The following is a 26,896-nucleotide window of genomic DNA, read 5'->3' as shown; positions in this document are numbered from 1 at the left end:
GCTTTATAAAATGTATAGCTATAACTATAAAACTATTATACAATATTATAACGATTCAATAATGTATTATTGAATCAGGGCTGTGTTTTTTATGTCACAAATTCAACGCGGGGTTTTGAGTGAATGAAAAGCAAACATCAAACTCGAAAAGGTAAATACTCTGGATGGTAAAAAGGTAAATATACAGTACAGTAAATTGTATAATACTTCAACAACCGAGTGAACAAAAACATATATAGGCTACAGGGTTATATAACAGGTTCACTAAAATAATTCGGGAAAAAAGGGTTTTTTAGGATGAACCGACTCCTTAGAATGAATGTGTGCTTCACTGTCTGCATCTGTTATGGCTGCTCTTCAGAATATATATATTCGATTATTATATAAAGACATTATTATATTGTATAAAGACACACTGCCCTCTAGTGGAAGCACAATATGCAGAACTGTCTCCCACTTCATTTAGTGTTATATGCTGTTGTAAACCAAAACAAAAAAAAAACAAAAACAAAAATTGCCATGGCATATAACCGAAGTGTTAAAGTTATTATAACTAAAGCTGAAATTCAAAAGAAAGAAAGAAAGAAAGGCTACTTTTTTTTAAATGCCAAAGCATGTAAAACCTAAACTATATAAAAATTAAATTAAATGAAAACTGAAAGCAATATATTTCTATATATATAAGATATAGAGTGCCTACTAAAATAAAACTACATAAACTAAAATGAAAAACGGAATTTAAAAAATAAAATATATAAATAAAAGCTAATTAAATAATATTAATATATACTAAACTACATTAAAACTACATAAATTAAAACTGAAAATATAAAATTGAAATATATAAATAAAAGCTATACATACAAAAACAGATGATCAATAATACTAAAATAACACCGATATGTACATGTCCCTCCCATGTTAAAATATATTATACTGTAAGAAAAAAAGGATGAAGACATCTCAATGAGGAAGTTTATTGCAGTATAGCAGTAACAAAGTAGCAGCCGAACATCCTAAACTCAAGCCTTCATCCTGTTTCAGTTTACTGCCCCCAATAAAAGCAGTTGTTCCTGTTGTTCTGTATGTTAATGAAGTCCAGACACCTTATTGTCTGCGATGGCTCTCAGTTTCACATACCCGCTTCCATTCTACATGAGCATTTTCTCAGGATGTGATCGTCTCAAATGATGCAGAACGAGTGACACTGCTTACCTTGTTGTTTTCTATGATAATTAAGCCATTTGGGGGAATGGCTATGTAGCAGAACATTTACGCCTCAGCTGGTTTCAGCTGATAATGTGAAGTGTGTGCTGGCAAACTTCTGCATCTGCATGAGCTTCTCCAGTAGTGAAACATCCACCGAGACAACACGGTTACTGTTGCGTTAGACGTGTGTCCTTTAATATTAACTAGGTGCAAAAACAGGAACACTCTGGTTTTAAAAGTCAGATTGAGGATATTTATGAGTCATATATTCGTATAGATGAGTCATACGAACAAAAATAGAAAAAGTACAGAGCAGACATTAGCAGGGGAAAGTCATTAGTCATAAAGAAAACCCTCAAAACACCCCCTAACCTGATGTACAGGCTTCAATCAAGGATTTTCACACCGCTTGACCTTGAGAATAGGGATGCACCGATACCACTTTTTCCAGTATTCGCCCGATACCAATATTTTCATTGCATTTGTAAATTTTTTAAATATTGGGTGCAGAAACCAAAAGAGTATGTATAATGTTGGTTGGTTTGGTCTCTGAATAATTTTTGGTTTGACTGTATATCCTTCGGTTATTTTCACACTTAATTATGCACAGTAAAATGTATTTTGCAAGTTTTTGTTACTTTCACTGTTTTTTTTTTTTTTTTTTGCTCTATGGTACATCATCTTTAATTCAATTGCATTAGAGCTGCTAAAATCACGCGTTTTGCTGTAATAATGAAGGGAACCACTCGTTATAAATCTCTTAATATTTTCAGAAATAGAAGTCGCGTTTTTCTTTCCTTTTCTTTCTAATGCAGAAACACTCATGAAGCAAGCAAAACATGCACAACGCGCGCACGTGTTTGTACTGGTGCAGAATGAGAGGGACAGTACAGCCTAGCGCATTTCACACAGGCTGCTAGTTTCACTTTCGTCAGAAAGTCGTGTATGCTTAAGGTTGAAAATAAATTATTTATTTTATAGTGAGTGCCCCTATAAATTGTCTTATATTTACGATTCAGTTTTAATCCAAGTGATGCATGCTATGTGAACGAACATCAATAAAGGTCACAGAAGTGCGCGCGCGCTCTATCTCTCTCTCTCTCCCTCCCTCCCTACCGTTAAGTAACTTGTGCATTGTTTTGCTTACTTGTTTTTGACATATCCGACCGAACTACAAACGTTGCAGTGATGTCTGTGAGAAAAGTATATTCACTCGACAAGCTCGCGCATAACCCGGTAATGCCTATAATAGTCTGAAAAAGCAAATCAGTGAGACCTAAGTAGACCTAAAGCAGACTACTTACATCAAATACATATAAATATCAGTTTTCACTCTATATCTCCCAATAATGTCTTTGTAAGGTGACTTAAATGTTTAGCTTTATGATCAAAAGGTGTGTAGTTTTTAATGTGGGGGGCAAAATCTGATTCACTTCAATGATGATAACAAATAAATGTTCCTCAATTATGATTTTTCTAAGATATTTCTATATAGTCCATGGGCCCAGGCCACATTTTTCACTAATTGGTACCACCCAAGGTGGCAAATTCTAGTTTGATTTATTTTTTTAAGTCCATATCTCTAGATGATATTACAACATGATAACCTTTTGTTAGTGGTAGCTTTGTCACAGAAATCAGCCTTCAATGACACTAACCGTTGAGCCAGATAATGAAAATATCTTGTTTAACTTTATTTGAACAGAGCATGTCATACAAAGAAAAGCAACATAATTCTACCTTGTTCATGAGCTTATTTGGTCATTGCAAACTGTTCTGTTTATTCATCATCATCGTCATCATCATCATATTCAACTAGTTTCATGACATCAGTATCCTCCTCCACCTCCTCCCTCTGATTGCTGCAGGTTTGTAGCTTGCACATTTCTGCACTCTCCTGCATTGTAAATGAATTAACCTGTTAGGAGTATCTGAAGAAACTCCACTAGAGATGTAGGAGTGCAGTTTCTTCATAGTGAAAATGCTACGACATTTCCTGTGATACAATACTGATGGTATGCTACCTTCAGGTAGGTCTTTAGCAAGATCAAGGATGGGGCTGTAGCCTCTTATTTTAGCTGCTCTGAGTAGTATGCTCCATGAATCTGCAGGTGCATCTCAATAAATTAGAATGTTGTGAAAAAGTTCATTTTTTTCTTGTAAGTTATTTCAAAAAGTGAAACTTTCATATATTTTAGATTCATTGCATGTAAAGTAAAACATTTCAAAAGTTTTTTTTATTTTTTTTTTATTTTGATGATTAGAGCTTACAGCTCATTAAAGTAAAAAAAAAAAAGTATCTCAAAATATTAGAATATTTACATTTGAGTTTGAATAAATGACCATCCCTACAGTATAAATTCCAGGTATCTCTTGTTCTTTGAAACCACAATAATGGGGAAGACTGCTGACTTGGCAATGATCCAGAAGACGAACATTGACGCCCTCCACAAAGAGGGTAAGTCACAGAAGGTCGTTACTGAAAGGCGTGGCTGTTTACAGAGTGCTGTATCAAAGCATATTAAATGCAAAGTTGACTGGAAGGAAGAATTTGGGTAGGAAAAGGTGCACAAGCAACAGGGATGACTACAAGCTTGAGAATACAGTCAAGCAAAGCCGATTCAAACACTTGGGAGAGCTTCACAAGGAGAGAACTGAAGCTGGATCAGTGCATCAAGAGTCACCACGCTCAGACGTCTTCAGGAAAAGGGCTACCAAGCCACTTCTGAACCAGAGACATTGTCAGAAGCATCTTAACTGGGCTGTGGAGAAAAAGAACTGGACTGTTGCTCAGTGGTCCAAAGTCCTCTTTTCAGATGAAAGTAAATTTTGCATTTCATTTGAAAATCAAGGTCCCAGAGTCTGGAGGAAGGGTGGAGAGGCACAGAATCCATGTTTCTTGAAGTCCAGTGTGACGTTTCCAGTCTGTGATGATTTGGGCTGCCATGTCATCTGCTGGTGTTGGTCCACTGTGTTTTCTGAAGTCCACAGTCAACGCAGCCATCTACCAGGACATTTTAGAGCACTTCATGCTTCCTTCCGCTGACAAGCTTTATGGAGATGCTGATTTCATTTTCCAGCAGGACTTGGCACCTGCCCACACTGCCAAAGGTACCAAAAGCTGGTTCAATGACCATAGTGTTACTGTGCTTGACTGGCCAGCAAACTCGCCTGACCTGAACCCTATAGAGAATCTATGAGGTATTGTCAAGAGGAAGATGAGAGACACCAGATCCAACAATGCAGATGAGCTGAAGGCCGCTATCAAAGAAACCTGGGCGTCCATACCACCTCAGCAGTGCCACAAACTGATCACCTCCATGCCACGCCGAATTGAGGCAGTAATTAAAGTAAAAGGAGCCCCTACCAAGTATTGAGTACACATACAGTAAATGAACATACTTTCCAGAAGGCCAACAATTCACAAAAAAAAATTTTTTTTATTGGTCTTATGAAGTATTCTAATTTGTTGAGATTTGTTGAATTTTGTTAAATGTGAGCCAAAATCATCACAATTAAAAGAACCAAAGACTTAAACTACTTCAGTCTGTGTGCATTGAATTTATTTAATACACGAGTTTCACAATTTGAGTTGAATTACTGAAATAAATGAACTTTTCCACGACATTATAATTTATTGAGATGCACCTGTATATTCATAGGTGCCACAAGGTTAGAGTCATCATCCGAACAGTGTATTAAACACTCTGACTGTAACACTTGCACTTTGTTCTGCCATACTTCTCTATTCTGTGATGTACATTGAAAATAACAGAAATACCGTTATATCAAGAACAAGGAACATTTAAATATGAGGTGTTAAAAATAGCATCAGGACTAGCCGTTTCCAATTATGTTATCTGTTAGTAAATTTCGAAATCACATGAAATTTCAGCCGTCTTGCACTACTTCCATCTCTGCATCTCCACACACTCAATCTTTTTTTAATTATTCACGAAGTTGTTATCGTATAAAGCAGGTATCAAATGAAAGTGTGGACCTTCTGCTTCACAGTGACACCAGTACCTTGCTTATAGAACAAAGATGGTCGGAGTAATCTTAATTTGAAAATGCATCAAATTAAACAAAGTTGCAATCATTGGTCATTTCTTTACTCATTTTCACACAGCTGAGTCACAGCTGAATAAGTTGCAAAGTGCTTGTGGCCTCCAAGGGTAACACATATCAAAATAAACAGCAGGACTTACCTTTTCAGATGATGCTAGTGGCTTATCATTACAACAAAGTATGGTGGAGTAATCTGGTTTTGAAACTAGCACCAGGCGTTGTTGTTGCATAATATACTATTTCATATACAGTTCATACATATTTTTTCAAATTGCTAGGTCATGGATTGTCCCACCATTATGGTTCTGATATCACCAGATTACAGACAGTCTTGTCTATCCTTATCTGAAAAGATATCCCCCCTAACATCAATATCTTTTGAGATAGATATACAAATATAACAATTTAATAGATGCAAAAAATTGTTTTATTTAATGTGAAGGCTAATATAAAATGTATACAACAAATATCATGTCAAATTATGTCAGATCTGGATAGCCCTGACTGTCCTGAAAAAACAACATATAGGATGTATGGCTACCTCTTACAATAGACTTCATACAAACCTGCTGTGCAGATACTGTAGGACGATAATGGCTAAAATAATGATTGTCCCAAAAGATTAGTAAAGCTACTCATTTGAAATGGTTACCATGTTTCAAAGTACTTATATGGACTCTACAAACAAACTGGTACCAAAGAGATTTTGCCACCTTAGGTGGTACCAAATTCTGGCTTGGCCCATGGACTAATAAGGATGATCAAGTAAACCAACGTTACTTCAGTTCAGTAAGTGTTCATCTTGAAATATTTCTAAAAGTTATTCTTAGATTACAGGCCTTAGAGATTCATGTATGATAGGCCTAGGTTAATTTACTGTAGGCTTAAGTCAGCATGACATCCAAATAAAACCTTTCTTGTTCTGTTCTGTTTCTGACGTTATTTTGATGTAATGCTTGCAATGCGTCATTTAGGATTTTTTGATCTGTTTGTCTCTGAAAAGTAAGTTAGTTCCACATGTAACACAGAAAAGTCCCACATTTTCTTCATGAACTGAGAAAATGAGTGAGAAATGCAACACACATGAGTCATTCAGAGCTGACAGAATCTCCACAGACTTTACTATTGAAGGGTATTTTGTAAGAAATATTTGTATGGTTTATTGGAATTATAAAACTGTCCAAGTTGACGTGAGCACTTAACATCCTGCTTTTGTTCTGTATAATTTATTACACGGCTCTCTGGAATACTAAATTCTGATTGGCTAAGTTGTACCAGACTCTTTTAAGCTAATCTAAGCATGACAACAGAGCGCCGTGTGACTGTCTGACTGTACATGATCACTTATTCCAAGTTCACAGCACTTTCCAGTTGAGTTTCCTCTGCACCCTCTCAACGCCGCCAACACAATCTTGTTTGTTTTCTGGCTGTGGTCTGGTTTAGGAAGGAGCTCGATCTCCTGCCTCTCATCCAGCAGCGGCTGACAAACCACCAGAGCAGCAGTGCAGTAATGGATGCCTGACGGCCGCTCGCACCTCTGTTTTCCTGCTGTGCAGCTGTCGCTGTGGGTGTTTATGCGGCTGTTTTGCTTCGTCCTTTTGAACGTCAACCTGTCCCACCTGTGATGCCGAGCAGGGGTGTTAAACTTACTGACACAGCGGTTAGCCACACGCAACAACACACTGCTTCTGATCCTTCACAGACGACTGATGGGGAAACACCTCGTGCAAACATCAGCTACTGCTTTATTTACTTGACCTATTTATGCATAAGGGCTTCACCTCAACCCAATGAACCTGATTAAATGGCAATTACAAAAATAGAAATTGTGTCCTTTTGTTGTAAAACTTAAAATCAAATGACAAGCATGATATGATTATTTATTTGAAAATCAGCCAATTAGCCAAACATGATATAAAAGGTTATTTTCTTGTTATAAATTATAGAATTATATATATAATCCTAAAAAATATCATGTACATCGTATATATATATATATATATATATATATATATATATATATATATATATATGTATATATATATATATATATATATATATATGTATATATATATATATATATGTATATATATATATACACACACACACACACACACACACACACGTGTTTATTTTCTTATGATTATAAATTATATAACCATACATAATCTTGTACATCTTATTGGTATTATAATTAAATATATATATATATATATATATATATATATATATATATATATATATATATATATATACACACACACACACACACATTTTAAATATATAAAAATATAATTAATTATTTTTCTATTTTAATAATAATTTTTGATACAAATAAACAATACAATAACACTATATATACACATACATATTACTTTTCTTATTATTATAAATTATAACCATATAACTTGTAGATATATGTATTATAATAAAATATTATATGTATGTACATAGGCCTATACACACACACATTACATTATATGAAGAATTAAGCATTTTTCAACACATATACATATATATATATATATACAGTCATGGTCAAAAATATTGGCACCCTTGGTAAATATGATTAAAGAAGGCTGTGAAAATAAATCTGCATTGTTAATCTTTTTGATCTTTTTAAAAATCTAACCTTTCATTGGATAATAAGAATTTAAAATTGAGGGAAATATCATTATGAAATAAATGTTTTTCTCTAATACACATTGGCCACAATTAACGGCACCCTTTTATTCAATACTTTTTGAAACCTCCATTTGCAAGTTTAACAGCTCTAAATTTTCTCCTATAATGCCTGATGAGGTTAGAGAACACCTGACAAGAGATCAGAGACCATTCCTTCATCCAGAATCACTCCAGACCCTTTAGATTCCCAGCTCCATGTTGCTGCTTCTTCTCTTCAGTTTACCACTCATTTTCTACAGGGTTCAGGTCAGAGGACTGGGACGGCCAGCAGAAGCTTGGTTTTGTGCTCAGTCACCCATTTTTGTGTTGTTTTTGAGTTGTGTGTTTGGATTATTGTACGGTTGGAAGATCCAAACATGGCCCATTATAAGATTTCTAACAGAGTCAGTCACTGATTTTTAATCTGTTGGTATTTGATAGAATCCATGATGCCATGTGTCTAAACAAGATGTCCAGGACCTCCAGCAGAAATATAGGCCCACAACATCAAAAATACAGCAGTATATTTCATTGTACACATGGGGTACTTTTTATCCCTGTGTTCACCAAACCCATCTTGAGTGTTTGCTGCTAAAGCATTTTTTAGTTTCATCTGACCATAGAAGCCAGTCCCATTTGAAGTTCCAGTCGTGTCTGATAACTGAATATGCTGGAGTTTGTTTTGGATGAGCGAGGAGAATTTTCTTGAAACCCTCCCAAACAACATGTGGTGATGTAGGTGCTGTTTGACAATTTTTTTAAGGTTTTCTGACCCGAGGGTGCTGATATTTTTGGCCATGACTGTATATATATATATATACACACACATATCTACATATGTGTGTGTGTGTGTGTGTGCTTATGTATTTATGTATATATATATATATATATATATATATATATGTGTGTGTATGTGTGTGTACATATATATATATATATATATATATATATACATACAGTAGTCAACAATTGAAGTGGATTAAAAAGTTAATCAAAGACAAAAACGCATTTTGGTTTTAGGTTTTAGGACAACTTTGATAAAAGGTTTTGATCCACTTCAAATGTTGACTATATGTATATATATATGTATATATAAATGTGTGTGTGTGTGTGTATTCATTATTATTTATTTATTTATTAAACATTATTGATGGTGACACCTTAATAAAACCCAGTTTGTAATCCTAAACCACCCAAAATATATATTTTTTTAATTTTATTTTAGTCAAAATGAATTGTCAATCATTTTGTTGTTTATGATCAACGTGCTTCCCGCCCACAGCCGTGACGTCACAATGGCCTGCCCATGACGCGCGCTGCAGTGGAGCTAGTGAGTGAAGCATCACTGAAGCACGGTAGAAATGTCAGGCATTGTTTATTTTGCGTGCTCGTTTAAACGCTGAAACTATCCTCGCCGTTCATTATTAGCCCCCGGACTACATCAGTCCTGCTCTTCGCGAGATGAGCCAGTCAGTGTCAGGCACTGGAGCCGCTGTCGTCCTTTAATAAGAAAGGTGTTTAATGCTGTTATTTGTGTAGTGTGAGGTGCGCGCGCGTCTCAAGGAGCTCCGGAAGGACTGTACACATTTTTAAATGAACATATTTTAATATTTATCCAATTGCACGGTACAGTAAGTGTTATATTCTACTGACAGCTCATAATTTTGCATTATACCGCCGTCGGATTTTCGAAGCGCGTCGCTTCCCTAAGTCGCTGTGACGCTCGGATAAGCTTCAGGACGGCGACCACATACTGGACCACGCACACGCATCTGAGGTTAGTTTGATGTCCTCGTGAGGAACCCGAGCAGAAGATGTGGGTGAACCCTGAGGAGGTGTTGCTGGCCAGCGCGCTGTGGATGACAGAGAGAGCGAATCCCTACTTCATCCTGCAGAAGAGAAAGGGCCACGGAGACGGCGGAGGAGGGCTCGCGGGTAAAGCCGTGTTTACTCAATCAACCGCATGTTGTTTATGATGACAGCTTATTAACACACAGGTGTGTGTGTGTGTTCATTCATGCCTGCACACTCAGGTGGACGCGCGCTGTTATTGGTCACGCCGCGTACACGGAGACGCACCTGTGCGCGCGAGTGCGCTCTTACCTGTGTAGACATTTTCACAATTTAATATGTATTATTTCTTAGCAAATATGTTATCAGCATCATTTGAAAATAACAGCAATTTTAATATTTCATGTTTATAATGTCTGCATGGCCAAGTTTGTGGTAACTTGCTGATTCATGTTATCCAGCATTATTTGATTATTTGAAAGTTCCTTTTTCAAAATTCTAAAAAAATAAATAAAAATAAATTAGATTTTGAATGGACAATAAATATTCTGATTTGATATTGATAGAAAGTTGGTTTCCATTCAGTTGCCCTGGACAATACCATGACTGACCAATCAGAATCAAGTATTCTGTATATATTTAATGATTGTATGTATGATTGTGCATAATATAGACCTACATGGATTTATATAACCTCATAATCATATTATTTCCATCACTGCTGATGCTGTAGATGCATTCAAGCAGCATAGAAATGGTTCATTATTGTTTCTGTGGGATGTTTTTAATATGGCCGCGGTTGACCGATGGGGTTTTTTCAGTGGCTGATACTAATATCTAGAGATCAGGTTAACTGATGACTGGGAAAGTTGCTGAAATTAACATTCATTTTCATGTTGTTAGACTTGGTTACAAAACCTAAAAATTTACTCTATTGCTTTGATAACAGGCAAATGGCCAAATATGTGACCCAGGACCACAAAACCAGTCATAAGGGTCAATTTTAAATAATAATGAAATAAGCTGAATGAATAAGCTTTCCCTTGATGTATGGTTTGTTAGGATCGGACAATATTTGGCCGAGATACAACTATTTGAAAATCTGGAATCTTAAAGTTGTCCAAATGAAGTTCTTAGCAATGCATATTAATAATCAAAAATGAAGTTTTGATATATTTACAGTAGGAAATTTACAAAATATCTTTATGGAACATGATCTTTACTTAATATCCTAATGATTTTTGGCATAAAGGAAAAATTGATAATTTTGACCCATACAATGTATTGTTGGCTATTGCTACAAATATACCCGTGATACTTAATATGACTGCTCTTGTGGTCCATTGTCACATATTGTCCGATTAATCGGTCTGGCTGATATATGCATCCAATAGCCCGATATAAAAGTCCTTCTAGTGTGATTTTAGTGACCAAACAGGCTCAATAAGGTTCAATTTATTCTCAATGCCTCAGGGCAGGAAGCTGAACTGGTTTGGTGTTGTGAAATATGCTTTACTGACCTCACCTGGTGAGCTGACCTGTATTCATAGCTGGACAGGTGCTGTATGTGTGGCGTTCGCCTCTTTATCGCTGATTGACAGATACCGTGCTGGAGCCTTGAAGAGAGTTCTTGAAAAATAATGTGTTTACGGATATAACTCAGAGTGAATAGCAGAGATCGACGTTGTTAGAGCCGAAACGTTGCCGGTATTTGTGCGTCTACCTCTTTGTGTCTGTCAGTGAGAAAAGACAGACACAAAGCGTACACTAGCGAGGGGAGATGATGTCATTGTTACATAAATGTGCGAGCTGTGTGCCAGCGAGAGTCGGTGAGCCTGGCACGGCCCAGCAGACTGACCCACAGAGTCTTGGGTAGCCGACGTTCGGCCAGAAGTACATAGTGTATATATTGTGTGTGTTTACATACGTAAAACTGACCAAATATCTTGTCAAATTTTTATTCAGACATGAATTTTTAACAGAAGAACAGTGGAATAGACAAAGACGATGGAGTTGTGCATAATGATGAGCCTATATGGTTTTTGAAACATTTTCCTATTTTTTTGATTCTTTACATGTGTAAATACTGTAGATTCGTCCAATTTTTCCATTTATTTACCCATGAGAACAAAAAATCACACATGAGATCTCGCTAAGATCTCATTAATGTCTCACTTGATTCTCATTGAGAACAAATGCTTTTGAACAGAGACATTTGTCTCGGTATTATTACCTGAATCTTACAAGAATTTTCTCCTCTAGAGATCTCAACATTGTCTCAAACAACGCTCTCCATAGGAACTCAAGCATTTCTCATCAGATTCTTACAAGAAATCTATTGAGCTATAATCCATGTGTTATTTTTTATAGCTCTACACTCAAAATTCGACTCATTTGTGTCTATTTTTAAAGCATTTTATGAGAAACATTTGAGACAAAGTTGATGCTTAATGATAAATGCTTTAAAAAAAATAGTAGTGAGCTATGAAAGAGCAGCTTTTGAGCAGTCAGATTGTAGGTAGTGCATTTTTAAACCAACATAAACAAACTTTATTCCAATTTGTTAATTAAGACGTCCAGTACAGTTGTGTTTTTGTCAATTATCTAAAGCGCTGGGGGTTTACATGCATGCAGTAGCCCAAATGTCTTTTCTGTGGCTAAATATGGGTACATTTTCTCCTGAGATAAAGACTCAAGGAATCCCTCATGTGTTTCAACATTGTCTCAAACTGTGCTCAGATTTGCCATTGGTCTCAAGCATTTTTCGTCAGATTATTCCAGGAAAGTTATTGAGCTATATGTATAGATCTGTACTCTACAGCCGACTCATTTGTGTCTGTTTTTGAGGCATTTTATGACAAACATTTGATACAAAGTTGATGCTTAAATGATAAATGCTTTAAAAAATTCCATTGAGCTAAGAAAGAGCAACCTTTAAGCAATCAAACTGTAAGTAGTACATTTTTAAACCAACATAAACATACGTTAATCCAATTTTATCATTAAGATGTCCAGAACAGTTGCAACAGATTGACCGATAATCGTTTTTACCAATATTTTCCCAGATATTTATGCATTTTTCCATAAACAGATATCAGTTTTCTCATATCGAATCCACCGATAAATGAAGAATTGCATGCAAGACCGCCATTATGAACCTGTTCAAATGTAAAGTAACTTGCTTTGCTTTAATTTCTAAACTTTAACATAACTGCCATTAATGCACAAATGAGGTGCGTTACATAAACACTTGATCTGTAGTTTAAGCTTGGCGCTTTGAAATAGAGTCAAGTAATATGTCAAATCAAGATGTAACTTTACATAATTTTAAAATAAAACAGGCTTGAATGAGTGCATGATGAAAATAAAACAGAAGTAAAACAATAAATGCAGGTTCTGCATATCGGTTATCGGGCACATAAACATGCAAACTATCGGTTATAAAAAAAAGAAGAAGATATCAATATCGGTTGATATTATCCACTGGGCCTGAGGATAATAGATGAAAAGTAGAGATTTTTAGACTAAATACGGGTGAAGTCAACAGCTCATTTGTGTTTTTATGCCATTCAATACAGTTGTATCAGGTTGATGCTGTTCAGGAGAATATTGATTTTGTCCATGTGCTGGTAAGGCTGTTTTTGTCAGAGCGGAGATGAATTCAATTGAGAGCAGAACGTTCTATATTTAGAATGAGAAAAGACAACAATGAAATTTTCCACCCACAACTCCTTATCCAAGCATCCTAACAAGAATCACAGGACTGATTGAATTGTGTTCCTAGGATTCACATATTTGCCAACAGGGAAACACAAGAATATCTGTAAAAGGCTATGTAGTGTAGCACTCCCTACTACAGTGGTCAAAATATGCAGTGTACAGTAGTGCACACTATGTAGTGTTTCCCATAATGCAGTGTACCTGACTGGTCCTTCCATATGCAAATGGTTAAAATGCATTGGATTAAAAATGCTTATTTTTTAATGTTTTATAAACACAACAACAGGATGCCACGTGCTGAATTATACATGTTCACAAAGAGGTCTTGTGACATCAGTGTAGAATACTACTATTGAAACAATTATTGTTTCAAATATTTAAAAATAGTAGGCAATGTGCAGTGCAAACTGAGCAGTTTGACCAAAAGAGGATCTAAACATTGCAGATTGACTTCAACACAAAGAATATAAACATCCAGTGTTATTTAAATATTATTTATATGCTATTATAGTATATATTAGTATTTTAAATTTTTGTTTTTTAAAATAAATGTTTTTTATATTCTCAGTTTTATTTTAATTTGAGTAATTTTATGTAGGCCTAATTTTTATGTCATTTTTAGTAGTTTTTATTTATAGTTACCTTTAACTTATTGTAATTTCAGTTTTAGTTTTAGAAATTTTAGTACTTTAACTTGCTAGTTAGTTTCTAGTTTTTCATCTAATATTAATATTTTTGGCTTTATTTCAATTAACAAAAAACATTGCTTAACAATAACAACAAACACTAATGCTGTTTGCTATAGATGGTATATTTTGACATTTTGCATTCATTATTACCTTTTTTATTTTTTATTTTAATTCATTATTTGCTAAAAACAAAAACCCTAGAGTATGATTTCACATACATTTGCTCGTATTCGTTGTGGAGCGTGAAGTGATTTTTCTTGATGGCAATCTAGTGTGAATGAACCCTAATAGAAAATAGAAAGTGTTAAACGACTTTGCTACTGTGTAACAGTGGGAATTTGAGCCATAAAGTGTGTGAATATCAATTGAGGCAGGCGTTGCTTGGAAACCTTTTGGGACTGTCCAGTCATGCAGCTTAATTAATATTCATGACCCAAGAATAGAATATTTAATATTTATTGCAGAGGAAACGCAATTAATATAATTGAATGTGTCTGTAAAATAATTTCTATCAATCATATTAAAATATACCAATAATAATTTTTTTTTAAAAAGTATAAATAATAAAATATTTTTTACAAATATTTAAGTTTTTTTCTGAAAATACATCAGTATAAAAAGAGGCTGATGAAATGCTATGTCATGAAATATGTCAAGTATTTGACAGAAGAAGGCAGTTGTCTGGTTCTGCCTGTCAAAGGACCTCGAAATACTGGAAAGGTTTTATTAAAGAATGAACTGAATGTTGTTGCTCTTAAACAGCGCTCAACACAGGGCTCTGCCGCTGAATAGATCATGTGATCCTTACAGTACTCTCAAATCTCTGCTCTCTTGTTTCGCAACCAAGGAAACCGTGGCTCATCCGAGCATATGAAAGCAGGAACGGAAAGTCATGTGTTCAGGAGGGGGTGTTAGTGAACATACGAGCTCCAGCAGAAACAGGAAGCCAGATTTGTTTGGAGGATCCTGATTCACACATTCAACTTTGGCAAAATCTGTGGTGTCAAAAACGGCCACGTGGGTGTTTACTTTGCTAATGCACATTCCGGGTCTTATTGTGCATGATTGATCAGTTATTCCAAAAAAAATAGATACTTTCAAATCCCATTGGCATTTTTGCTTGTGCACGTTCAAACTGGCTGAACCTGCCTGATCTGCACTGGATTGTGAAACCGTGTTGTAGGTTTTGTGAGAATGAGTGCTGCTCCTCTGATCTGCAGGTTTTGCAGGTGTCTGATGCTCTGATAGCGATGCTAGCACATTCTCGCCCTGCGGCAGTGCTAACGCTCCTCAGGTATACTCTTCAAAGCCGCTAGCAGCGTTCGCCCAGGGGGTTTACAAGCAGCAGCCTTTGAGGACTGATGTGTTTTTGCTTGGTTGTTGTTTTGTTGCTACTGACCTTATCTACACCTAGTTAGAGCTAAACTACACCCTTCGAAGCTGTATGTCAGTATGCTTCTGCTTTTTGAAGATATGTATATAGTATACACACACTGCTGTTCAAAAGTTTGGTGTTGGTGAGATTTTTAAAATGGTTTTGGAAGAAATCTCTTCTTTGAATATATTTTAAGAGGTCATTTATTCCTGCGATGCAATAGAGACTGAAAAGACGCCAAACTAAAATGAATCACTTCATTTTGAACTGATTCACTGAAATAAATCAACTTTAGCAACTGTAATACCATTTTTGTTGCTAAAGCTTAAATCAGGGATGATATTAAATCATCTATTTCATAACGCTGTCATGTTTTCAAGTCCCAAGACAAGGATAACAAGATCACAACGAGAGTCTAATGATGTGGTCATTAGGAAACAATATTTTACAAACAACTCTGGAAATGTTCCCGAATATTAAACTGATACTAAAACTAAAATGAAAAACTGAAACCATTTAATAAATCAAACAAATTTTTTCAAAAAGAAATATCTCCATGAAATAAAACCTAAGTCTGTGTGGACTTGTTTTCTAAGCACTGTTGGTTTAGTCAGCTTTAGGCTACTGATATGCAGGTCATTCTGAGTGTGTGTGGTCTGTTTTCTCACAGGTCTGCTGGTTGGTACTCTTGACGTGGTGCTGGACTCGAGCGCCCGTGTGGCCCCGTACAGGATCCTCTACCAGACCCCCGATTCCCTGGTTTACTGGACCATCGCCCACGGTAACATACTGCCTCGGACCCCCGCCGCCTCCCGTTCTGGAGTACTCTGCTCCCTGACGGCCGCTTGCTGCCGGAGCATTACCTCATGCTCTAGTGCCTCTAAAGTGCAAGCTGAAGTCAGAAATCAATCTCCACTTTTCTTTCAAACGCTGCCCGGCTGAACATGATGTTCACTCACTGTCTCCGCTTTTAAACTTCAGTTTAGACGTGGAAAACTTCAGTGCAGGAATCGATGTTTTAGCACAGATGGTGTTTGTTAAGAATCGGTATTTGTGCAGGACTACGAAGAGTCTTCTGATGCAGGGCAGTGCGGTTAATGTGCAGTTAAGAGCACTTATGAGGAGAGTGGCTCTGCTCAGAGTAACACTGCACACTGAAACCCATGGATTGTGTTATAGCACTTTGACCATGGTAGATATAATTTGCGCAGGTCTGCATTACGCTTATTGCATGTGAAGAAACATGGAATCAGCTGTCACAATACCAAAGTTTTTGTAGCTAGAGCAATACCAGTAACATGTTTCTAAATTTGTAACATTTTCAGTAAAGATTCTCAGAACCAGTTTCACAAATATTGTTATTGCAACTTTATTTTTAGTAGTGGACTGTATCTCTATTTTTAATTTAATTTCATTTAATATTAAATATTTTAATTTTAGCTTAATGTTTTTAATTCACTTTATATTTTTAGTTTATATTTTAACTTATAAATCTAAATACAAATACATTTGTTGAAATGTTACTGCAAATTAATCATTCTAAATAAGTAATACATTAAAACAATGGCAAGTAGCCTTCAGTATCTTTTCAGTTAAGTAAATATTGTATTAAAAAGACAAAAATGAATGAATAAATAAATAAATAAAATAAAATCAAACCAGTATAGTTTCTACTATACAATTATTGACGTGGTAGATATATTTCTGCAAGAGTGATTTACGTTATTTGCACATATTATGTATGTTATTTACACATACTGCTGCAAATTAATAATTCTAAATAAATAATACATTAAAAAAATGGTAAGTAGCCTTCAGTAGTTTTTCAGTTAAGTAAATATTGCTATAAAAGCCCCCTACACTTAAAGAAACAAGTAGTTTTGTCAAAATACCATCATTTTCATTTTTGTAGTCAGTAGCAATGCTAAAAAAATGTCATGATTTTTGATGCTAATTTCAATACCACTACAAAAATGAATTTGATATTGAGCCTCTTACATATTTCACTATTTTATTTTAATATGGTAAAAAAAATTACTTTTAATCATAAAAAAATTACAGATTTAAATATTATTGCAAATTAATAATTCTAAATAAATAATACTTTAAAACATTTTATTTCAAATTAACATTGCTTTAAAAAGACAAATACACATTCAGTAATAAAATAAAAATTTTTCAAGCAATATGTGGAGACATTTTGAGAGTGAAAATACAGAGCTGAAAATGGTCAGACATGGAAAAAAGCATGCTATTAATGGATGACACAACATGAAGTTGAATGCAAGATGACTATATCAGTAAGATTTGTATGGTCGTCCCACTGTATTTACGGTAAGAACGTCCAGCCCCAGCCCAGAACATTATGTGTGAAGCCAAAAGAGAGCGCTGGCTTCCCAGAGGAGCGGAGAGTGCTCTGTTTCGGAGCTAATATGGTTTACAGGCAACTGCGAATGCTGGTTCATATTTCACAAGCTGTTACTTTGCTAGCTGCAAGCCATTTGGTAAATCTTTTTATTTAAGGCGAGAAACCCGTATGCCTGCTCTGATGTGCATATGTTCTGTGAAAGGCTGTAGCATGACTGTACCTAGGGACTTTTTTATTGAAAATGTATTTTCTAGAAGTAATCCTAGGCTAGTAATCCTCGTAAAATAAATAAATAAAACTAAATAAATATATAAGTAATAAATGTTTAATATTACATTTATATCTAACTATAAAAATATTTTTAAAATACCTGTATTATAAATATAAAATTATAATATTAATAATAAATTTACTATTTAATATAAATATTATTATTTTGTTTACTATTATAAAAATGAATGTATAAATAAATAATGTAATAAATATTCAGTATTAAAATTGTGTGTGTGTGTGTGTGTGTGTGTATATATATATATATATATATATATATATATATATATATATATATATATATATATATTAGTGGTGGGCCGTTATCGGCGTTAACGTGCTGCGTTAACGTGAGACTCTTATCGGGCGATAAAAAAATATCGCCGTTAATCTATTCTCAAAGTTGGGTTGGGAGCTGAGTCTATACTACGCAAGCTATGATGACTTTCACCTCGATATTTTAGCGCGGATGTATACCTAGCCGAATTGCACTGTAGGGGGCGAGAACGAGTCTTCGAACCTGTGTGTATATGCGTGCTAACATGGATGCAGCTGTGAAGCCGCCGGGTTTGCTTCAGGGAAAATTTATTTTTAAGAAGCTTCCCAATGAAGATCGGCAAGTCATTTCTGTCTCTACGTTACATGGTCGCGCTCTCTGTATCTCGCGCACAGCGGAGTTCCGCCCCGGTTCGCACACACACACACACACACACAAGCAAACAAACAAACGTAAGCGCACACACAAGCGAGCACACTCCCACTCCTATTTGTAAATATTAAGCCGCAAAACGTCTATTTAAATATGACTTCTGCGTGTCTCTGTGTTAATGTATGGCGCAGACGCGCGGGTTTGTTCACTACTCATGCAGAAGCCCGCGTGACGCTTGCGGCGATATTAACGTCTGTCGTCTCACTAAATGAGGACATAAATACATGAACAACATCTCCAGAACTGCTCTGAGAGTCACTTCATGAGCATTCGAGTGTTTCATTTGAGAAAAACTATCCTCACGGCAACCCGTCAAAATAAAGGTTCGGTTTCACTTGAAGACATTGGGCAGAACGTAATAGGCTACTACTACTAAAACTATTAAAACCTTATCTTTAAGGAATAATCATACAATGTCTTCAATGTTATTACCAATATTAAATTCTTGATGACTGCTAGTTGTTTACTACTAGTAGTGAACTTATTCTGATCTACTTGGCAGAATTCAAATGAGCCATTTTAATCTAGATTAATCTAGATTAATTCCAAGATTACAGTGAGATTAATCTAGATTAAAAAAATTAATCTATGCCCACCACTAATATATATACACACACACAAACACACGCGCATAAATTATAATGTTAATATTAAATTAACTATAATATTACTATAGACATAAACAACTAAGTAAATTTAATGTTATTATTAATATTTAATATTAAATGTACATGTATATAAATGTAAAAAATGTAAATTGGTTTTCAGACATTATAAACAGTTAAATGAATTTTAATATTATTATAGTATATACACATATGTACATATTATAAATATAAAATTATATAATTATACAATTTATTTTTTTAATTTTATTAATAATATATTTTTTTATTTTAAGCTTATATATATATATATATATATATATGTATATGTATGTTTATATTAATATTAACTTAACATTTAATATTAAATGTATTTGTTTGTTTTATGCGAGTTTTGGCTAAGCGGCACATGGAGCGTGGATAGTTAATTTTTAAAATAATTGTGTATTTCCATCTTTACCTAATTGTGGGGCACTCGTCACAGAACGCTCTTAATGAATCATTTGGCTTGCCAGTAATGTGTTTGATTAATTGCCGGAGGAGAGCTGTGCTAATACAGAGCTAATTAAACCAAGAACCCGGACCCATCTGCTGTTCAGTTCTGAGCAAATGGAGTCGCTGCAGATAAAGACTTCAAATGAAATTCATTATCCTAAACGCCTGGATTAGTATTGTTTGACGACGCCGAGGCTTTTGTTTCTGGCAGGGAGCTCTCGTAAGGAGATCACGGAGAACTGGGAATGGCTGGAGCAGAATCTGCTGCAGACGCTCTCCATCTTCGAGAACGAGAATGACATCACCACCTTCGTCAAGGGCAAAATACAGGTTACACATTAGCATTTCAGACATGCTATTCATTTAATTGGTGATTAATTATAAGCCAAAGTGCTTATAAGTGTGTGTTTGTGTTCAGGGCATTATAGCCGAATACAACAAAGGTCATGATATCAGAGAGGATGACGACACGGATAAGTTTAAGGAGGCCATCGCTAAGTTTCGCAAGCTCTTCGTCATGCCGGAGGAGGAGAAGCTGGTCAACTATTACTCCTGCAGCTACTGGAAGGGCAAGGTGCCACGGCAGGGCTGGCTGTACCTCAGCATCAACCACCTCTGCTTTTACTCCTACCTGCTCGGGAAAGAGGGTGAGTACACTACAACATCAGGGGTTCAACCATAATTTTACCAAGCTGCTTAAATACTTTTTGTGTGCAAAGAAAACAATAATAACATAATTTATTCAACAATTCTTCTCCCTGAGTTACCGTCTTCAGCCATTTTAGAGAGTACCCCAGAACATAATCAACGTAATCAGCGCTGTTTACGATCATCAGTCATTGCGCGCTTTATCCTGAACGTAAACAATGCTGATTATGTTGATTACGTTAAACTAAAACCATAAAAAAGATTTCTGTTACTTGAAATAAAATAAATGTTAACAATAATGTTTAAAATAAATTATAAAAAAAATCTAAAATGTTTTTCATTTCTCATTTTCGCCTAGATTAGCTTTAAGTATTAAAATACTAACTAAACTAAACTAAAAAATGAAGTAAAACTAAAAACTAAATAGACATTTTTTTTTTTAAAGTGAAAAAAAAATAAACCTCGAAACAAAATGACGAAATTCTAAAATTACTAAATGATAAATTACTCATTCAAAATATTAACAAAAACTATAACAATATATCAGTGGTACTAATATAATGCTGGTGAGTAGATATTGGTCACGTACACACTGCAGCGGTTGTCAGTTCACCTTTTAGTGCTTAATTCTCTTCTGTACACACACAATTTAGTAATTTACCAGAGAGACAAATGGATTCTACAAATGAAACAAAAACTCCCAGAAAATGCAGAACTGCACTGAACAAGTAGTTGTTAATGACTTATTTAAACGCATATCAGAGTTGCATATCAGGATGTACGTTTTGACTCACTGTTGCCAAAAAATACACATTAATTAAGAGCCAGATGTGTTATCTTTACAAATAAGCCACATACGGAAATATCATGACTCACACCTGCCTACTTTATTGTAAAATGGATCGCATTATGAGCCAAGCCGATCCTAAACAACAGGCCCAAAGTCGCTTGATAAGCATTGATTATAATAAGAGGACTTGGCAACCCATCAAGAGCGCGCTCTGCAAAGCAGCCTTCAGAATATTCCCACTTTCAACCCAAACACAATGGCTCTGTTGACAGTGGTTTATTTAAAATTGCAGAACATAACGAGTCTTTGGTCATTGTAGTATTACTTTTATAAAAAAAAAAATAGTGGATACTGAACGCGTGAGAAGGCAAAATGTTGCTATGGTTACAACAATGTCAATCATCAGTGAGTTCTGTTCCATACTCACACAAAACAGTGATGTATGAGATTTACCACTGTATGTAAATGTGGTTGTGACTCCTGAAACTTTACAGTGTGTACAGTAAGTGGCTATTGAGTATACGGTATTTTAATGTTTATGACAAGATATGTTCTTTTTGTCCTCTGATCATATGTGACCCTGGACCACAAAACACCAGTCATAAGGGCCATTTTTTTAAATTGGTTTGTAAGGATAGGGCAATATTTGGCTGAGAACTATTTGAAAATCTGGAATCTGAGGTTGAAAATAAAAAATCTAAATATTGAGAAAATCGCCTGTAAAGTTGTCCAAATGAAGTTCTTAGCAATGCATATTACTAATCAAAAATTAAAAATTGACAAAATATCTTCATGGAACATGATCTTTATGTAATATTCTAATGATTTTTGGCATAAAAGAAAAATCTATAATTTTGACCCATACATTGTATTTTTGGCTATTGCTACAAATATACCCGTGATACTTAAGACTGGTTTTGGGGTCCAGGGTCACATATGTTCTGTCCTAACAGATCTTAATGTTTACTCTTCCTCCATTTGACTGTGCGTGTGTGTGGCGGTTTGTTTCAGCTAAGCTGGTGATCCGCTGGGCTGACGTGACTCAGCTGGAGAAGAACGCCACGCTGCTGCTGCCGGACATGGTGCGCGTCAGCACACGCTGCAGCGAGCATGTCTTCTCCGTCTTTCTCAACATCAACGAGACCTTCAAACTCATGGAGCAGCTCGCCAACATAGCCATGAGACAGCTGCTGGACAACAAGGGCTTCGAGCAGGACCGCTCTCTGCCCAAACTCAAGAAGAAGTCACCCAAGAAAGTGTCGGCCCTCAAAAGGTCTGTGACAGCAACACTCATGAAGATAAAGTAGATCAATCAAGATCAAGTGATGCTAGAAAACCGGTGTTAGGAGGTGAATTAAACACCACACATTTACAAAGTTAAGGCCAACTATTTGATACAAGATACAACTATTTGAAAATCTGGAATCTGAGGGTGCAAAAAAATCTAAATATTGAGAAAGTCGCCTTTAAAGTTGTCCAAATGAAGTCCTTAGCAATGCATATTACTAATTAAAAATTAGGTTTTGATACATTTACGGTAGGAAATTTACAAAATATCTTCATGGAACATGATCTTTACTTAACATCCTAATGATTTTTGGCATAAAAGAAAAATGGATAATTTTGACCCATACAATGTATTTTTGGCTATTGCTACAAATATACCCCAGCGACTTAAGACTGCTTTTGTGGTCCAGGGTCACATATATATATGAGAATAAATCTGTTCTCAAATACCAACGATAACAAGAACTCGGCATCCACTCTTATCCGAGATACTCTTCTTCGGTGTTTGTTTACACTGGTTTTCGAAACAGCCCCACCATTCTCACCCTATTGCACAACAGCAGCTGCTCCGGTCACGTGATCCTAGCTCAAATCTTATTGGACGGCTTGTGTTTTGGCTTTGCGAAACTGAAAAGATTCGTCAGACTGGACGAAAAAAAAACATTTGCATTTTCAATGCGTGAATGTTCGCGGTCTATGTGGAAGCATCCATAGGAAGCTGTTGTTTTATTCCAGCGCGTCATCGTGTCCAAAATTCGTTTAGCTTTTTCACACCCAGTGTGGAAAAGCATTTACAAAGAAATATTAATATTGATTTTATATAAGTGTGTGTGTGTGTGTGTGTGTGTGTGTAATGCTGTTTTTGCACTGACTACTTTATTTAAACGAGGAAACTTATTTAAATATTTACTTACATTTATTTACTTATTAAACCTATTTTGTTAAATGAGCACCTGGTGAAGTACTTTTAATTTGTGTAGAGTTTATACTAGATTATCAAAAATAGAAATTACTAATTTATTATGTAATACATAAAAGCTGGCGTTGAATTTCTTGCAAAAAAATGTAGATTGAAATAAATGTAAATTAATTAATACATTTTAATTAAATGAAATTCATATTGTGATGTGAAAAAAGATTTTCTAAACAAGTATTTTTGTCATTTTTATTTGTTATATTTATATTTAATTTAAATATTCTTAAATCAAGATACATTTACTTAAGAAGCTAAATTAAGATATGAAGTATATAATAAAAAGTATATATAAAGATATAATAATAAATATTTGCCAATGAGATAAGAAAAATAAAACTTGTTTTCCTTTCGCATTGTTTATTTTTCTAACCCCATTTAAAGATTGTTTTTCTAGGTTTAAACTCACTTAATTTTGCTAATTTATTTCAGAAAACAAAACTTAATACCTTTCAGTAATTTTGCTTCTCATGTAAATGTATCCTGCTTTAAGAAAGTTTAGATATTTGTTCTGTAAAACAACTGAGAATTTTTCAGTTACAGATCAGTCACAGAACTGCTGCTTATCGAATTTATTAGATAATAGTAATTGACTTAAAAATGGGAGCTGAAATACAAAAAAGTGAAGGATTATATTTTGGAGCAAACAGTCGTCTGGCAGCTGTGTGAAATTGAAAGGAGCAAATCTGGTTTTCCTTCAGAGCGCTCTGAACACCGTGTGTGCAAACTAAGAGGATTATGTGAGAATGCTCTGATGAGCAGAACAGCTCCACCAATTTTATAGTAAAGTGACAATATTGTAGAGTTTAGTTCGCTATATGCATTTAGAAGGAGTTTAGGAAACTTATAGCAGCCTTTTTCAGTATTACATTTGTTTTTGTGACTTTAGGGATTTGGATGCCAGGGCTAAAAGCGAGCGATACCGGGCACTTTTCCGCCTGCCGAAAGACGAGAAACTGGACGGTCACACGGACTGCACACTATGGACCCCCTTCAACAAGATGCACATCCTCGGACAGATGTTCGTCTCCACCAATTACATCTGCTTCACCAGTAAAGAGGAGACCGTCTGCAGTCTGATTATCCCGCTCAGAGAGGTGCGTGACTAATGACACAATACTCTAATAAGTGCACACATAAAACAGTCAACTTTAATTAGATTTTAGTTTTTTTTAATCAAAACTTGAACATGCATAAGCATTTATCCTGCATTCTCCACCATCTTTCACAATCCAGTCAGTTCTTGCAGCATAAAGACATTTTTAATTATCATTGTGGAAGTAAAATGGGTTGTGAGTTGCATTTTGCATCCTTTCCCTCTCTCTCTTCACTAGGTGACCATCGTTGAGAAAGCCGATAGCTGTAACGTCCTTCCCAGCCCCTTGTCAATCAGCACCAAAAACAAAATGACCTTCCTCTTTGCCAACCTCAAAGACCGCGACTTCCTGGTGCAGAGGATCTCGGACTTCCTGCAGCAGACCACCTCCAAAATCTACTTTGAGCGGGAAATCACGGGCAGCCTCAGCAGCTCAGACGACGAGGTGGGAACAACTCTGTTTATTATTCTATTTGTATTTATTACTAATACTCATTTTTTAAAGGAAATAACTCTGCTTTTACTGAGTAAGTACACATTAAAATTTCCAATAATTTCTATTCTGTGTAACTTTTGTATTTATCAAAGAATCCTGAAAAAAAAAGAAAAATAATTTAAAAAAAAAAAATGTCTCTTCTGGTCAAAAAGGCTGCATTTATTTGATAAAAAATGTAGCAAAAACAGTAATATTGTGAAATATTATTGCAATTTAAAATATTCTATTTTATTTTCTATTCTGTTTTTTATTCTTTAGACTTGCACTCTATTCATTTACTAACTGCTTGTTTTCTTTAAAAAAAAAACTAACACTAGCTTCTCTAATCTTTTTGTGTTCTGTCTATTTGTTTTTATTTATTATATAATAATAAAAAATAAAAATAAAACTTGCTTCGTGTACTGTGTTAAGCTAACTGAGACTTGTTATTGCACTTGCATATTATTGCTCTTTTGTTGATTTTGATTGCTTCCGTTGTTCTCATTTGTAAGTCGCTTTGGATAAAAGCTTCTACTAAATGTAAATGCAAATGTAAAAATAACCATTTTCTATTGTAATATATTTTATAATGTAATTTATTCCTGTGACGCAAAGCCGAATTTTCAGCATCGTTACTCCAGTCTTCAGTGTTACATGATCCTTCAGAAATCATATGCTTATTTGCAGCTCAAGAACATTTCTGATTATTATTAATGCTGAAAACAGTTGTGGCGCTTTATATTTGAAGATACAGGATTCTTTTCTGAATGGACAGTTCAGAACAGCATTTATTTGAAATATAAATCTTTTGCAACAGTATAAATGTCTTGACTGTCATATTTTATACGTTTAACGTTAAAATCTCTTCTGCGGTGCTGTGTGCAGGTGTACTCTCAGCAGGGCAGTGTGTTGTCCTGTAGTCCCCAGCGCAGCGCTCTCAGCTCGGAGGGAGACAGTGACAGACAGTTCAATCTCAATGATAACAGGGTTCCCACTGCCACACAAGCTCTGATGACCATGTACCGCCGGCGATCCCCGGAGGAGTTCAACCCCAAACTGGTACAGCACCCTCATGCCTGATCACAAACACCGCAGCATTGTGCTTTTATCACTGTGTACTGAGAGGACTGAAGGAGAAGGACAGGAGCTGATGTACATTGTTCACAAATCAACAGGATTAGTAGAATAGAATGTGTCCTGCCAAATACTGTAAGAGGCTGTGCATTATAGTGATTTTACCATGATTAAGAGCTGCCTTTCACCCTGAAGAAACTCTTAAACACAGTTAAATCACTGCCATACATGACCCTGAGTGGCTTATTGCTTTTATAACACAACAGGAAGACATCAATAGTTATAGTTGTGTTTATAAATTAATATTAATTGTCAGAGTAAACTAATCTTATGTGAAGTTACATAGTTCTTCAGCTTAATTATTGGCTGTTTACAAACAACACAGCATCTTGTTTCAGTGTTATTTTAGTATATTTTTATTATCATTGATGTACTATTATAGTATTTGTTAATATTTTAAATTACATTTTGTTTTGTTTTCATTTTCATTTTAGTTATTTTTGTTGTATTTTTGTCATTTGTAGTTTTTTCAAATGTCTGTGTAATTTGTATTTATTTTTATATTATTAGTTGTAGTTAATTTAGTTTTA

General features: G+C 35.1%; 1 protein-coding gene across 1 annotated transcript in view; it reads left to right on the top strand.

The window, feature by feature from the left end:
* Positions 1 to 9,255: 9,255 nt before the first annotated feature.
* The window catches only part of tbc1d9 (TBC1 domain family, member 9 (with GRAM domain)), a 33,761-nt gene continuing 16,120 nt past the window's right edge, over positions 9,256 to 26,896 (top strand). Inside the window, exons 1-8 of the mRNA XM_058784904.1 lie at positions 9,256 to 9,876; positions 16,187 to 16,297; positions 20,175 to 20,293; positions 20,382 to 20,610; positions 22,413 to 22,674; positions 24,551 to 24,758; positions 24,996 to 25,202; positions 26,118 to 26,291. Of these exons, the coding sequence (XP_058640887.1) occupies positions 9,756 to 9,876; positions 16,187 to 16,297; positions 20,175 to 20,293; positions 20,382 to 20,610; positions 22,413 to 22,674; positions 24,551 to 24,758; positions 24,996 to 25,202; positions 26,118 to 26,291 (1,431 nt within the window). The 5' untranslated portion in view covers positions 9,256 to 9,755. The remainder of the gene's footprint in view (positions 9,877 to 16,186; positions 16,298 to 20,174; positions 20,294 to 20,381; positions 20,611 to 22,412; positions 22,675 to 24,550; positions 24,759 to 24,995; positions 25,203 to 26,117; positions 26,292 to 26,896) is intronic.

Source organism: Onychostoma macrolepis, chromosome 01 (genome assembly GCF_012432095.1).
Source record: "Onychostoma macrolepis isolate SWU-2019 chromosome 01, ASM1243209v1, whole genome shotgun sequence".
Taxonomy (NCBI): Eukaryota; Metazoa; Chordata; class Actinopteri; order Cypriniformes; family Cyprinidae; genus Onychostoma; species Onychostoma macrolepis.
Note: the sequence above shows the minus strand (reverse complement) of the source record. Positions and strands in the feature narration are given on the sequence as shown.